The 16,110-nt window shown below is 40.4% G+C and overlaps 1 protein-coding gene across 1 annotated transcript in view; it reads right to left on the bottom strand.

The window, feature by feature from the left end:
- PTPRN2 (protein tyrosine phosphatase receptor type N2) overlaps nucleotides 1-16,110 on the bottom strand; it is a 633,487-nt gene that overhangs the window by 82,779 nt on the left and 534,598 nt on the right. The window contains exon 14 of the mRNA XM_063415765.1: nucleotides 2,569-2,763. Within this exon, the coding sequence (XP_063271835.1) occupies nucleotides 2,569-2,763 (195 nt within the window). The remainder of the gene's footprint in view (nucleotides 1-2,568; nucleotides 2,764-16,110) is intronic.

Genomic DNA, 16,110 nt, shown 5'->3' with positions numbered 1-16,110 from the left:
CTCCACTTGTATCTGCAAGACAAATGGAGGAGGACATCACCTCTGAAGAGCTGCTTCTGCTGCTGAGGCCCAACAAGCCACAGCATCCCCAGAAGGAGAGAAATCCAGGTAAATAAGGTATTACAGAGATGTGCATTTCTTTTTGAGCAGAACATAAAACTGGGTCAGCTCTCTGGTTTCATTGTGACCCGCAGTGACACAAAACATGATCAAGCCCAATCCTCTGCTTCTGTGCTGTAGCTGGGAGATGCTGATCCTTCCATGTAAACCTAACCCAGCCTCGCCTTCAGCAGATCTTGTATTTATGGTTTAACTGCTTCCCTAAGTAAACATCCCACTGCCTGCCTGACCCTCCTATTAGGCTTGCCCTGATAGCAAAGCTAAATGCATCCTTTCCATGCTAGCACATATTTTCTTCCTAACTCTATCATCTGAGTCCATTAAGAACATTTTTTCCCCATCCTGTATGCCACAGCACAGAGGCAGACTCCCCTGAATCACTGATTTTTCTTTGTTCAGGTTAGATTTAACAAATTAACTGTTTTCTCCTCTCTCTGTGTGGCTTGCACTCTCAAACCACTACAGCATTTCTTTACCCTTCTTTGAACCCTCACCATCCAAGATACAACATCTGCTGTTAGATAGTTAACACATGTATGAGTTCATCCAGGGTTAAACAGGATTGACTGAGTTATAGACATTCAACACTGGAACAGTGATCCTGACCAATCTATTTTTTAAAGTTTATTTATTGCCATATGAAGGCAATTCTTGCAATTTTGCAGAAATTTGCAGAGCCAGAGTAAGTGGTTCCCACAGGCAACTTTCTCTCCTTAAAGCATGATTTTGAGATGATTTTTTTTACGTTTCCCAGTAATACCACTGAAAACAATTTTGCTCAATTTGAAGTAGTTGAAACTGTTTGCAAATGTTAAATGCATATTTCCATCTACATAGGAATTTTTGCTCTTATTTCCATACAAATATATTGCTGCAGAACTTTTTGAATTTGTACTTATTTTGAGGCTGGGCAACTGGAAATGTCTGGGGTTCCCCATCCTCGCTCCCCAAGCCCCAAGTATTTTACTTAACTATGAAAGGAAATCAAGTGAATTTTAATTATGACAAGGCAAAAGTGGAACAGTCAAAACTGTAACAAATGGTTTTCTGTCATGGGAACAACCCTTCCAAACTGCACTTGTCTACCAGATATTAACATAATAATTAATTACTTTTGGAGGGGGGGGATGGCAGAGATGTATTTACTTGGGATGATATACTCTGAGGAAGCATCTGGTTTAAAACCCTGCCCTGCATTTGCTCAGTTTTATTAGCTGACTCGATCAAGGCTGAGGGAGGTCAGTAATTTGGCTGAGGTCAAATTAGGTTTTTGGGTTTTGTCTGCCTTCATTCCTTGCTCTGTTACGTGACACTGGCTTGTAAGAACTTGAAAAACACCTCAGAAGATAGTACTTTCAAATATAAATCCAGAAAAAGAAAGAAGTTTAAAAATTATGACTCAAAATTATGACATGATGGAGAGAAGTTCTCAAAAGCATGGCAAACTATCAACTGGAAAGGCTTACTTTAGGTAAAAGCAGAAGTCAAATATATAAAGCAAAATAACACAACTTTTGGTCAAGTTCTTCATCACCACCTAACTTCTACTCAGCTAATGTCAATGCACTCTAGAGAGACAGTAAATACTTAAGGAAAGATGAAAACAAGGCACAAAGAATGAAGAGCTACTCTACAGCTCTCCCAGCAGGACAGAAACAAGCTCCACCAGTCCCAACCACTGGACTCTGACTCTTACACACAAAAAACTCTTCATATGTCCACCTTCTACACTGATACTGGTCTCAAGCTGTGCTTGGAAGTAACCCAAGATTTCCAACATAAGACTCCATCAGTAGAATATATTTGGATCATTTCAAACATGAGAAATCTAGCTTGGAAGAAATTAATCCAAGGACAAAAAAAAACCCCAAACATCCAGGCAGGGCTCAAAATTCAGATCCCTGTCCTTTTCTATGGGTGACAGAAACAAATTGCTCCATATCACTAATCTTGCAGCCTTCTCAGCTCAGATACCTGAACACACTAGAGACACATGAGAAAAAGCAGCAAGTCGATCAGAAATTTGGCAGCTTTCCTCAGTTGTCCAAGCTGAGGTAAACAAATAAATAGGACAAGAGGAGAGCACAGATCCTTTTTTCTTAAAACCAAGCATGCAAACAGTGCGTGAGTCCAAGATAAAAGAACGTTTCCCAAGAGAAGAAAATCGAAATATAACGAAATAGAATATAACGAAATAGAATATAACGAAATAGAATACAATGAAATAGAATATAACGAAATAGAATATAACGAAATAGAATACAATGAAATAGAATATAATTAAATAGAATATAACGAAATAGAAATGGAAATAGAAATGCCTTTAGTTTTAATTACACAAGGTTAAGATTACCAAGGAAGCTCAGGAATAGTTTCCACCTGCGAAAAGACATTTCAAAGCGGTCTCTGTCCAAAAGCTGTGCCCAGAGTTTGGTGGCGGGTCCTTACCAGGATCATGTGACCGGTGGAGATGTCCATGTTGGACTGGACGGGCTCCTCGCACCAGGACGAGGTGCTGCTGCGGGCCGAGGGGCTGGCGGCGGGGCCATCGCTGAGCTGCGAGGACACGCTGCTGATGCGCGACGCGTGCGCCGGCTCCGCGCGCTCCGAGGCCCGCACCGCCATGCGCTGGCGGCACAGCTCCTGCAGAGGAGAGCGAGAGAGGAAACAGCCCACGGTCAGCAGTGTGAAAAATACGGGATGTTAATGCGTGGTCTTATGGGTTATGGCGTGTTAGAAATTATAAAAACCGCTGTATATATGTTATATGAGAATATAGCCTTAGTTTCAGTCTGCCTTGGAATTCACTGAGACAGAGGCAGGCACCACCATGGAATTTCCACTTAGAAAGGAGACAAAGGATTTACGGGAAACCCTGGCCTTCTCTTTGGCATCAGAAAGAAGGACACATTAAGATAAGCAATCAGTCCTTCCCCCATGGGTGGCAGAGCCATCAGAGCACCATCATCAGAGCACTGGTGACATCATCAGAGTGCCATCACTATCCAAATCTCCGCAGAAGAACTCTTTCCATTCATAAACTTTGGTGTCCATTCACTCACGGGAAACCAGAAACTGACACCTCACAGCAGAGGAGAAAACTCTTTTCAGCTAAGCTGGAGACGACTACAAATTAGAATAACCAGCCTAAAAACAAAAGGACTATGAGGGCATTTTTGATAGAGGCGGAATAAAGTGTATAAAATCTAAGCCCCGAACCAGGCCAATTGGTGAACTCAGGGGGGACGGCAGTGAGCCAGATACTGCGTCTCAGTTCACCCTTGATGATTCCCCAGGTCAATCATCAATGTAACTCTGTTAGGGGAGGTTTTGCCGAAATTCTGTAATTCGATCCTTTTCAATAAACCAAAAATTGTATTTCTAATTGGACTACTGTATTGGCATTTGTAACAGGAGCAATCACAGGACAGAGTCTGCTGAAGACGTGTGATTTACAGTATGTTTCCAGGGCTGGAAGTGTTTTTCCCCTCGCTGCAGTAATTTTTGGGTGGCTGTCTGTTCCGTTAAGCACGGCTACAAAGGGATGCTCAATGAAATTACTACATGACTACCCTAACCTTTCAAAAGTGCAATTATGACTGCAAGCACAACTTCATACAGATAACCAAAAATCGTATTTTGGAGCCTGACTGCTCCAACAGATACATTCTTTTTCCTCTCCCTAATATTGCCCCCCATTCTGCAAAGCCACTTTTGAACCACACAACCTCCTGAAATTAATGGGGTTGCACAGGAGTAATTGAGAGCACTGCTTGGCCCTGGATATGCAAACTCAGCAAGCTGAAGGCAGCTGAATTGATGTGCTCTCCAGTGTAAATCCTAGTTGATAGATGCCTCATTTCTCTTCATTAAAATAGCAAACTCGCAACACTTCCTCCCTGATGTGGGGCAGAGAGGATGAAGAATGACATTAACGAAGAATAAAAGCAGAAATCTGTCATTGTATTGTTTAAGCAGCTTTGGCGAAGAAAGAAAATTCAAGCTATCACACACACTAATGCAAGTCATGTTGAAACACCAAAATAGATAGCACTGGGAATACGTATTTTCAGCTGCTCTCATGCATAGAATTCGTGCAAATATACAGAATTCTGGTTAGGTAACAGAAAATCCTGCTGGTAAAACCAACTCCTGATAGCATAAAATTCTGATTCTAACAGGATGAGCAGACCCACAGTTACACTGTCATGTTGTAAAGCTGCTAGAATCAGCCGTGGTGGTGAGATCACAGACACTGTAATGAAATGATTGTTTTTTTAACATATGACTGTTGTCCATGAGAGGTCCTTGGCTGCCTGTGCCACGCAGTGAGAGTGGTGAGTCTGTGGGATGTGGCCACATTGCACACAAGGTGTGGGTACATTTGTCTCAGATTACTCATTCTGCAGAGACGAGCACTAAAGGGCACAATCTCTTGCCTCAGGCTAACAAAATAATACAGGCTGAAAAATTCATACCACTGGAATGCCATGGCTTCTGTTTTCTTATTCATTGATAATTCAGTTGCAGCCCAAGTGATGGGCTGCAGGATAATCTGAAAACCATTATTTATCAACTGCAATAAAATCTTCTTTTCAGACAGGAGTTCAAAATATAACTTAAGACTATGTTTGTGGCTTTTTTTTAATCTTGCAAACTTTAGGACACCGAAGAGGGATGCTAATCCATGCAGCAGCCAGCATTCAAACAAACTCCCTGAAACCATTGTATTGAGTCTCCTCTTGTTACCACATGACAATGATTAAAGCCCCTCCAAATATTCTTTTCTCCCAGACTGGAATATACAATTGGAATAATTGTACAGAAGACTGTTCCGAGTGAAACTGCTACCTGACTCCATCACTGCATTTTTGTATATTTATTAATTTTGTCTAGGCCATGAAAGAGTTTTTCTAATTTTTACCAAAGGTAGCAGTTTTCCACACTAGAGTAGTATGTATTCTGTCACTAGGTACCTTTGTAGTTTCCTACTAACCTTAACATGAAAAATATTAGAAAAATAAATTAAATTTCAAAAATATGTTGAATTGAGTCACAGATATCGGTGTTACATCAATTAAACTACCAGTATTAAACACAAGAATTTTTAATAAAGGAAAATATGTCATTGTATATCTTGTTTTAATATATAGGAACAAAGAAAAAAAACTCTTTTTCTCCTTTTCTCTGGAGGATCACACGCTTCATAAGAAAAGATATCAACAGACCACAGTGACTATTACTAACCTCAGAATGACCTTGCAGCAGTATAATTTCAAATCCCTGCTTTTAGCAGATTTTGGGAAAAGTATAACAGAATGGAAACTTCTTAGACAGAAAAATAAATCTACAGAAAACCAAAAAGCTGCTCAGATGTTTAGATATCAGCCATTCCCAGAGGGAATGGTTTACTGGACTAAGCAAAACTATAATAAGTAAAGGTATAAAAATAAGAGGTCTATCACACAACTGCTAGAAGGATGTGTCTTGTGGCTAACATGCCATGTGGCGTTGATATGAATTTATTATATTCTAATAGACATCCTGCCACTTGACTCACCCCAACTCTGTGCTAACAATAGCATTTGTACTCAAACAGGATCTTTGTTTTTAAGTTGATCTGTTCCTGCTGTTCGTATCCTGCCTCAAGTCATAATCCTCTGCTTTTACAAGTGGTTGCTGTGGAAAGGATTATAGAGCTCTGCTAACAAAAAAGAATTGAGATCCAGTGATCTCTAAGAAATTAATGTACCACTTTTGCATGAATTATAATGACAAAAGAAACAATATTATAGACAACTGGTTCTGGAATAGATTAACCTCTAACAAAAAATATCTTTTTGGACAAGTAAATATTAAAGTATTTAATATGGTACTAAGAAATGTTTTAAAATTAGGTTTAACATGTTCATGGTCCTTGTGGAAGAAGGTGAAGTTGAGAATCATAACAAATTTAAATATGTTAAGAAAAAATGTACCTGATCTCAAATATTAACATATTTCTTTCCTGACATATATAGAACCAAACCAATCATTCCCAGAACTGCTGTAAGTGTCAAATACCTCAAACAAAGCAACCACGTCACTGCACTCTGCCGTAAAAAATGTTTAATGTAAACAGGAAAGTCAAATCATAGCTGAAGCAAAAAAACCCACTGAATTTCTTGACTGGAGTTTTGAATCTCCATGACAATGGGTTTTCCCCTCCCTGAAAACAGAGGTTTTTGGTTTGAATTTATTTCCAGAGCAGTCTGACAGCCCTCGAGAGCTCTTTCTTCCCCCTCTCCCAGGCAGCCCAGCCCTGGCTGAGGAACCTGCCCCATCCCCATTCACACCTCAGGACAGCCACAGCTTCTGCTTCTCCAAAGCCTCCTCCCCATCAGCCCAACCATTCCAGCTCCCACTGGGGTTTCTAGCCTTGCACTGCAGGGATAACACGTTCAAGAACACCACATATAAAAGCTTTGATGCAGGGGGTGTTCTGGGGAGCCATGTGGGTTCCTCCAGGACATACGGACAAGGGATGCCCAGCTCAAAGCAGGGAAATAACTTTATGTGGAATTTGGCCTTGAGATGGGCCATCAATGTTCCCTTTCCACGAAAGGCATTGGGAATGGTGGGGTCTCAGAGTGTGGGGTGTTTCACACCATCCCACAGCACTTACTGAGCTGGCAACTCTTCACAAATGCACAAAGCCCTAGGTGGTTCAGACCCTCATAAATACAGTATCTGTTACCTGGACACGTCTCTGCATTCTCAGGTATGCTCTGCCTTCCTCTCCAAAATCTTTACCTCACAAGCATTTTGCAAATCAGACATTTACCAAACCACAACTAGAATTGAAACTTCACTAAAATGTCAAAGCTTCATACTGTGAGAATGACATGAGCTGTATTTCTGTATTGTCTCAGCCATTAAAAATATTTTCTAAGAATGAATTCAATTTATTGCTGCATTTCTATATTTAGCAGAGTAGCAGAGGCTATTTCTGCCATGCTGCGACTCAGTAATGTCTAGCCATTGTTTGTGTATAGTTCAAGATCCATTCTTCATTTAAAAACATCATTTACACCTAAAAAAGCAACCATAATGCATACAGTGAAAGATGAAGAAACGATCCTCCTGACCTTCAGGCTATGATCTAATGGATGGGTTGGACATAAACATTTATTTAAAAGGTAATTTGAAGTTTATGACATTATTTCCCACCACATGGGAATTGCTATCATACTGAGGCACTTACTCAGTTTTTTATTTCCCAGCATTTATTATCAAACTTATATGGTGGTCACATGCAGTATATAATGGAGAAGTAATATTGCTGTATGACAAAAACTGCCATAACCAAGATAAATATTCTGTAAATAATGTTGAGTTAAATGAGTTCAAAGTACTGCACTATGATCATCTGCAGTGAGCTTTTTATTTGACACACAATTGATAACCTTAAGCAAACCATAAACAGTATTCTTGGAAACCCCCCAATCCTCTTCATAATGAGGTTCTAAAATGTCCCTAATACTTGGCTGTCCACACACAGACCAGGAGAAGCATGAAGTGCAACTATTTCCTCAGGTACAACAAACAGATTTTCAAATTCATACACTCCACTTGTGAATGAACCACTCTGCAGCATAAAATGTAGATTATCCACATTTAAAGAAGGGCATTAAGAGACTTGCTGCACCTCCTGGGCAAAACTGGGAGCCAGTCTTGCCACCACGTTTTGTTAGGTGGGTCTCTGATCCTGAAGAGGTAAGAAACTCTTCTCTCAAACAAGGAGGCATCAAGTCTGCTCAGAAATGGAGCCCACAGATACCTGTCCAGGCTTCTTACCAGCAGAAGGGTTAGGCCACGTCACCAGCCAGTGACAGGAGCTGCATCTCCTGCCACGTGGCTTTGTGATGCATACCAGCCACTGGTGCCACAAAGGGCAAGACAGTAAAAGAGAACTCAGAGAAATTTCTACCTGTCATCAACTGGAAAATCCACTTAAGGAAATTGGAAAGTCACACAGTTTACTGAAACTTTTGGTTTTAGAGAGAAAAATATGTACATGCCCTGGTAAGGACTATGAGTATAGGTAACCTCAGAACTAAAACCACGTGTAACTGAGGCTAATGGGTAATATACTGAATCTTTTCCCTTGCTTTATTTGGAAAAATGGAATTTCTTTGAGAACCTCAGGATGACACAGTACAGGCAGGAGAGCTGACTGGAGCACCCCAGTTCAGACATGGCCAACGCTCCTCTCAGCTTTGCAGTCATTAAAGACAAACCACTCCACCTCAAAGCTGCCTCCAGAGAGGATGTTTGCAAATCCCTAATGAAAATCCTCTAAGCAACACCTTCAGGTATTCCAAGTCCAGCCACTGACCACGGCACATGAATCCTTCTCTTCTAGCTGGTTCCAGGTGCATGACAAATGTTCAGTCCAAAAAACTAAAATAGCTTAATATCTAAAACACTGCTCTTCTTCCCCAGCCACTGTCACCTCAGAGCTGACTAACAGGAGATCTGGGATCTGAGGGAAGGGTCAACTTTTCAGTTTATTTAGAAAAAGAAATCTAATTTCATTACTATATATTCATGAAAATAATATATTTTGCAACCGATCCCAAAATTTGAACAAAACCAAGAATTAAATCTAGGAAATAGGACTAATGTTTCCACGCTTTAAAGAATTTTTTGTTTGGCAAAGTAAAATGGAAATCACTTGAGTTAGTCCAGAAACAAGTGTGGCACGATTATTCCAGAATTAGCAAAATATAAGAGTGAATAAAGCTTTCCATGGATAATTATTAAGAAAATGCAGAGACACTAAACAAAGAAATTACTGTTTATTAGAAGTGATAGCTGAGTGTACACCAAGCCCTTCCAACCTGACCTGCCTAATATTCTATCAATCAAGAAACAAATCTGCTTAAGCAGGCATGATCACAAGAACACTGTGTTAATTTTATATGCGAAATGAACATATTTCGCAGAAATTTTAAATTAAAATGCTGACACTTACTTCTAAATGATTCAAGATTACACCTTTTAATAAAACGTATAACGAAGATTAAGAATATATGTAATCTGTATGCTAGGTATGGAGGAATAAGACCTTTAAAATGCCTTTTTTTTCCCCTCAGCTTTAATACATTTAATTTAACAGTAGTCTCATTTTCCTTTTCAGGAGGTATTATTCATAGATGAGCTGAGGTCTGCATGTACAGCCTGGATTTCCCTGTTCTGCAATGGATAGAGTCATAAGACAATGAGATTTTAAAAAAAGAAAAAATAAGCTCTTTTTTTTAAACAAATGAATCTAGGACTATAAACATCATTATTCTCTAACTAAATTTGCTTAGTTTTACTACAGGGTGAAGCTAAAGTCATTTGGCTGCTTCTGTTTTCCCTTTGCATACTTGGTAAGTTTGCAGGTGTTATAAAATTAACTTTAACTTATTTACTGTATTTGTAGCTTAGGGGATAATTACAGCTTTATTACCATTTATTTTTAAGTTCTTGAAACATACTTTCAAGCTTTAGCTTAATTTTAGCATACTTTTTGTCCAGGAATAAAAGAGCTGTTTACATATGGGGAATATTTGCATGTGTATTTTCTACCCTTGTCAGAAAAGGCAACTATATCTGATATCTGTATCCCTTCAGAAAAGGGATAAAGGGATATACTGGAAAAATGTTTGAGAGTAATATTTTGAAAGACACAGCATCAAACGTATCATTACACATCCATACTCTGGACAATTCGCTTTTATCTAGACTTGTATGTCATAGATCTTGGGAGGAACAGAAATAAAAAAAAAGGCAAGAAAAAAAGAAGAAAGTAAAATGGATTTCTTTGATTGTCAATGCAGCCTTCATGTGTCCAGTTCAGTTCACTGTCTGCCCTCTTGTACCACACTCTGTATATCTGAATATAACTCTGAACCTTGGGATGCGGGGGTTGCTTTGTTTGATTTTTAAATGATCTAAAACTCAGGGATGCTGTTTCTTTCTGAGAGCATCACAGCCAAATACAGGCTTGAGAATCATTCTCCTAACAAAACCTCAATTTTGACTGTGGCCTGTGAAAATTGAAACTTCAATTATTTTAGCATTGTGTGTGTTTCCTGGTGATGACTCACGTAATTTCGATTCCCCTTTCCTCATGTATACAAAGAAAGTCGAGGCCATGAAAAAAGGGAAAGACAAAGAAAACATGGCTAACTTTAAATGGAAAATGACTTTCCCTTTTTTCTTTAAATTTCTTTGTTTTATTCCCTCTCTTTAAATTCAAACATTTCCACACTCTTATTCTACCAAATCAAACAAAAAGCCATCATGGTCTTGTACACATCTTCAGCACACATGAAAATTTCTTGCTTGCACAGAACCAGAGGTGCTTCATATGCAATACAGCTTGAGAAAATATTTTTACTTTCATTCTTTCATCAACTTCAGATCAATGATGAAGCAATCTGAATAGTCCAGAGTAACATGCCTGAAGGAGGCATGTATCTCCTACATGGCTCACATTGCCAAGGAGACATGACAGCACAGGTCTAATGATATTTCTCTGAAATAATGATAATACTGCCCTGCAACCCATGCCAGGAAAGCCCAGGTATCTTTGGGGATAACACAGTTTTCCAGAGGGTCAGTGGAATACGAAGACCATGTTTAGGTCACTCAGCTGGGGGATGTTTCCCTGTACAAAAAAACAAAAGACCACTGCCTGGGACTCCATGAATGTGAGCGTTTAGAGCCTTCATGTCTAAAGTTTTGTGGAACAGATGCTGGACTAAACAGGACTGCAGCACCCTGGTCTGCACAAACAGGAGAGATACACAAAGAAAGGTCCTGATTCTTCAGCCTGATTTGAAAGAGCATCTTCCCTGCATGATGACATCATGGTGGCTTCCCTAAGAATTTGAAGGGACAATATGAGTGACTCCAAGGAAATCAGTGTCTGTTTCAAATAGGATATATCTGCAAACTGTGTGCCTGAAGTCACCTGAGATCTACTGGTGTAAAAGCACGCTTTTTTTTTTTCCTCTCAGGTTGTTCCTGACAATGTTGGAGTTTTATTGGCCCTACAGTTCAGACAACTGCAATTCTGGAAGTGATAGTACATCAGATTGACCTACCTGCCACCAAAAAGAAAAACAAACAAACAAACAAAGTGGTTTAAGAGGTTTCAAGCAATGCTGGTTTCTAAACTGCATTTCCTACATTTCAGCTGTGCCTGCATGTAATGTTTTACAGGTATATGAGTATATGGCAAGTATGAAGCTGGAAGAGGAGAGATTTCTTAAAGGAGTAACCAGAGAGATAAAAAAATAACATGTAAAACAAACTTTTCCATATTTTGTTCATCTTAACTGACTCTAATACATGCTCATGAAGGCACAGCTGCTCCTTAATATGAATTGGCACAGAAAATTCACCTCTAGCACAGCAAGAGCCACACAGCACAGTATGGGTTACAAATAAACCATGGCAACAATCAAATTAACCTGAAAGGCCACGCAGATCCACGTGTAAACCCATCCTGTATTTTGACTTTGCCTAACCCACCCAAAGCCCCACCAGCTTCCAGCAGATGCCAGTGCTCTTAGAGATAACTGCTACAAATGTTTCCTTTCCCACTCCCAGCGTTTATAGCTGCCTGGGGCCCAAAGTAGGCAAAAAACGCAGTCCCAAGACAGCTGTAGTTTCTCAGGAAAGCTATACATTAAGGCTGTGTAGTCCACTATTTTATTGCCCTGCAGAACTGAAAACGAGAGATCATTTCTGCTAGAAATAAGAATTCCCAGCAGCCAGCAGGACTCAGTGTGCACTTCCAGCCTGGAGAAAAACAAAACAGCCACTAGTTTATGACTAAAAATGTTATTTTACTCCATTGCAAAGATTAGTATTGCTTCTCCCTAAGTCTCTGTAACTGCATTCATGGTAACAGTTTCGAAAAGCAGTCAGAGAAAGAGGAAAACTCCTAAAAAGTTCTAAAAAACTCAAATACCTTCTTTTTTTTTCTCCACAGAAGGCAGCCATACACCAGAGGTGATGCAAGGATAAAGGAAGTATTTACCAAAGATGGCCATCAGTGACAATTTTTTTTACATCATCTATCATGACAGTCAAAATTGCCAGTCACTACCTCCTCCTGATTTGAAAACTGAACTCATTGATTTTCACCCATTCTCCACTGAAAAAAAAATTAAACCCCTCTTCAGCTCTGCTAGGAAGACCAAATGTAAATTTAGTGCACAAAAAGGGATCTATAAAGAATGAAGTTGCTACTAAGTCACAGTAGGTTATTAAGAGCCAAATCTTTAGTAATACAGAGAAACTCTACTGAAGTATGGGAAAAATGATATGTATGAGTTTCCTCGTGTCTCTGAGTACAGACATTCTTTCTATCACACATCACAAACATCTTCAAGGATTTAAAAATGGTCCATATTTCCACACTTTCACTGCATTGGTGTCATAGGAGATATTAGAAAAACTAACAGGGATTTAATTCTTGGTACTGATGATCAGAGATACAGAGAGCCCTGCTCTTTTAGGGAAGACAGCAACAACAGCAAAAATGCACGATTTCTCCTGGGCTCTCTCATGTCTTTCTGTACAGCTGTGCTCTCAGAAGAGAGCTGCAGCCCTCTCTGCTGTCCCTGACTTGTTCCATGGCACCAGTTCCACTAAATACCCCGCAGCAGCAGCAGCAAGGGGTTAATGTGTGTGTTTGCTTTCAAAGAAAAACACAATGTGTGTGTTTGCATTCAAAGAAAAGGACTTTCCTGGCCTTTACTGAGGTTCCTGCATCTCCTTTTCCCAACCCATACACGCACAGGGGTCACTACTCTCCCTTGGACCTCTCCACCAAGCACCAGTTTCTCTGCAAGATGCACCACAAGAACAGCACAGGAGGAAAAGTTCAAAGTAGGCTCATTTCTTTAATGGCCACACTTCATATTTGGATTATTTTAAGACCTAGGGCATGAAGCTACAGGCATCTTCTAAAACATTATTAGCTGTTTTATCACAAAATATTTTTTCTCATGTGGCTCCTTTGGTTTTTGAGATTCCTGCTAACAACTTGTGCATCAACAACGTTATGCAGAAAGTGTTGCTTGTTGCAGTTGTATTCTGATGACAGCTTTTCTTCTATTCATCTTTTATTTTACATACTTAATATAACTGAAAAGCTTTGCCCTGGTGCTTGGCCAAAGGCAGAATAAAATTTTTACTCTTTCTTCAGTTTCCCATTTTATATATCTCTTTTTTTTTCTCTTCTATACTACTACTTGTTACTGTTTTAGAATAATGTCTTTTCAATCTCTATATGAGTTTTCCATGCCCTTCCTCATCCTTGTCACCTTTTCCTTGCTCCCTCCATTTCTGCGTTGCCCCTTTGGCAATGGAGTGATCAGCACTCACAGAAGCCTTGAGCATTGATTTATACTTAATTAACTTCTAAAGCCCTCAAAGAAGCAAACAAAATTCTTAGTTAAGAATGCCTGCAGAGCAATTGAGTTGACCCAGACCTCCAAAAAGCAACTGAAATTTGGAACAGCTTGCTAGGCAACCCTTATGTATGCTTTAAATTCACACCCAAGTGCTTTCCAGTGAGGTTAACTAGGAACTGCAGCTCTTTGTTTTGTCCTTGGGAGTCACCATGCACAGAATTTACATGCTCAAATTCCCATGTTACTCTACACACTGTTACCACACAGTACAGAGGGAGATAATGACATGATTTCCCTATATAAGATAAATTTATAGGTTTTTCTCATAAAAATACATTCAGCTACATCACATTTCTCCTTCTATCTGATGTAAATAGCCAGCCATTGGCACTTTGTGCTGTGAGCCACTGCAGCAAAACTTCCTCCAGCAAATCACACCATTTCACTCCACTCGAGGCATTTTTCTTTCCCAGAAAGCCAGAATGAACTCCAGCTGAGAAGCTGAAAAAAGGTAAAATCCAAGTTTCTTTTCCCCACGCTGTCAGAAAGGCACCAACACAGTGAATTTTACCTTTTCATCTTTCCCTCACTCTTTTCTTAGTAGTTATTGGGAAAGATCAGTCTCTCCAACATGTGAATATTCTCCCCAGTACACTTCTGAAGAGCAGGGGGATGTTGAGAGCAGCAGTACCAGAAAATGGGTGGTGGTGGCCCTTAGGGCTCTAGTGCACTTCAAACCAGGCATGGTTGTTAATAACCATATTATTCATATTATTCTGCTCTTGCCAGTGTGACCAAGGACAAAGCCTCCAACCTGCACGGAGTCCACGGCTCCCCAGGTCAGGCAACACGTGATGAGGGGAGAAAGAGTCATTTTGATCAGCCAAACCAAGCATGTAATCCCAATACCAGAAGTGAGTTTTATCAGGATAATGTTGAGCTGTTCTCACTTTGGAGAGCAAGATCAGCCATTTCTGAGATCTCTTGAGAGGCTGCCAGAATGTGGTTGTGCAAAACAACAGCCGTCCTATGCAAAAGGAAAAAGCTGGAATCATCAAGAGGCCTGCAACTATGTCAGCTAGACAGGAAAACAGAAAACTAAAAACTGCACTGAAAATCAACCGCGTTTTATCACTGTGGAAGATCAAAAATTTTAAAAAGCTATTACCCTGGTCAAAATCTCTGCTTGTTCAGAATGCAGTCATCATTCAACCATCAATAAAACATCACTCATTTGTCTATAGCAAAAAGTACAGAAACTAGTCAACAAAGCTAGAGAAAACCTCATGAATTTTCTCCTCTGGATAAGCCACTTACACTAAATTTGATTTTCTCCTATTCAAAAGCTATTCTCTCTCATTCTCCAAATTAATTTTGTTGCTTTGAAGGATTTAACTTTTAGGAACATCCTTTTACAGTCTCCCTTCTTCAGTCTTGATTTGGTTGTTTGCTAGGAATACAAGTGATGGAAACTGAAAGCTGAGAACCTGAACTGGGATGGGAAGAGCTGCAGGAATGCCCCACCTGAATTAAAGTACAGGGACAGACACTGATGCTATTGGAGCTTAGAACACGTCACAGAAAAAACACAGGACAAAGAAGCTAGGTGAGCTCTCTCAGTCCTTTATCATGCCTTGCTGGTGTGCCTTAAATCACTCAGGTTGTCTTTTACAGTTGTTGAAACCACTAGAAAGAATTTAGATCTCTGTTATGCATGGAATTACAAGAGAAAGAAAATATCTTCGATAGAAGGCCCCATCCCTGGAGCTGGGGCTTTTTCTCTGTGGAGAGAAATGAAATTTGGCCTCTTGTCCAACCAACACAAATCACATCCTCAGTGTCTGACTTGTAGCTCAGCAGACAGGCCTTCCATGGACCTCCTTATCCTCACATGTCACACACACCCACGAGGCTCTTTGGGATGACACCTCTCCCTCGTGCCCTTAAGACTGGAGCAGCACAGCCCCAGGAGAGCTCCAGCCTGCTCTGCCCAAACTTGTCCTATGGCTTACATCACAACAGAACAAGCAAAACTATCCATCCACTCTGAATATTCCACTTGGCACCACCCCTACAAGAGCCCCTCCAGGGCTGCAGGCAGAAGAAAGCAGAGGATTTGAGACTGACTTTAGTTCATCTGTCCCAGCCGAGTCCGTATGGGCTTGGCTGAAACCTGGGGTGGCTCTGGTCAGCCTCAAACCCCTCCCAAGGGAAGCACAAACACACAGTGCAGGGGGCACAAAGGAGGTGAAATGCTGCTGGTTTGGGCAGGACACAGACCTGCTCTGCCCACATGGCCAAGCACAGCCTCCCTGCACACGCGGGGGAGAAAGGAGGGGACACAGCATTCCCTGTTCCTCTTCCCTTCCAATGCCCACCCTGCAGGAGGAACAGATGTACCGAGAGGAAAGCAGTAGGAAGAATGCTTTTATATACCTTACAGACTTCAGAGAACAAACTGCAACCTGTTCCTGCTTGCAGGCAACATGGTCCTACAAGAACTGACAAACATCATCTACCACAGTTCTTT

Source organism: Prinia subflava, chromosome 1, assembly GCF_021018805.1.
Source record: "Prinia subflava isolate CZ2003 ecotype Zambia chromosome 1, Cam_Psub_1.2, whole genome shotgun sequence".
NCBI classification, from domain to species: Eukaryota; Metazoa; Chordata; class Aves; order Passeriformes; family Cisticolidae; genus Prinia; species Prinia subflava.
The sequence above is the reverse complement of the archived record's forward strand: the minus strand, read 5'-3'. Positions and strand labels throughout refer to the sequence as shown.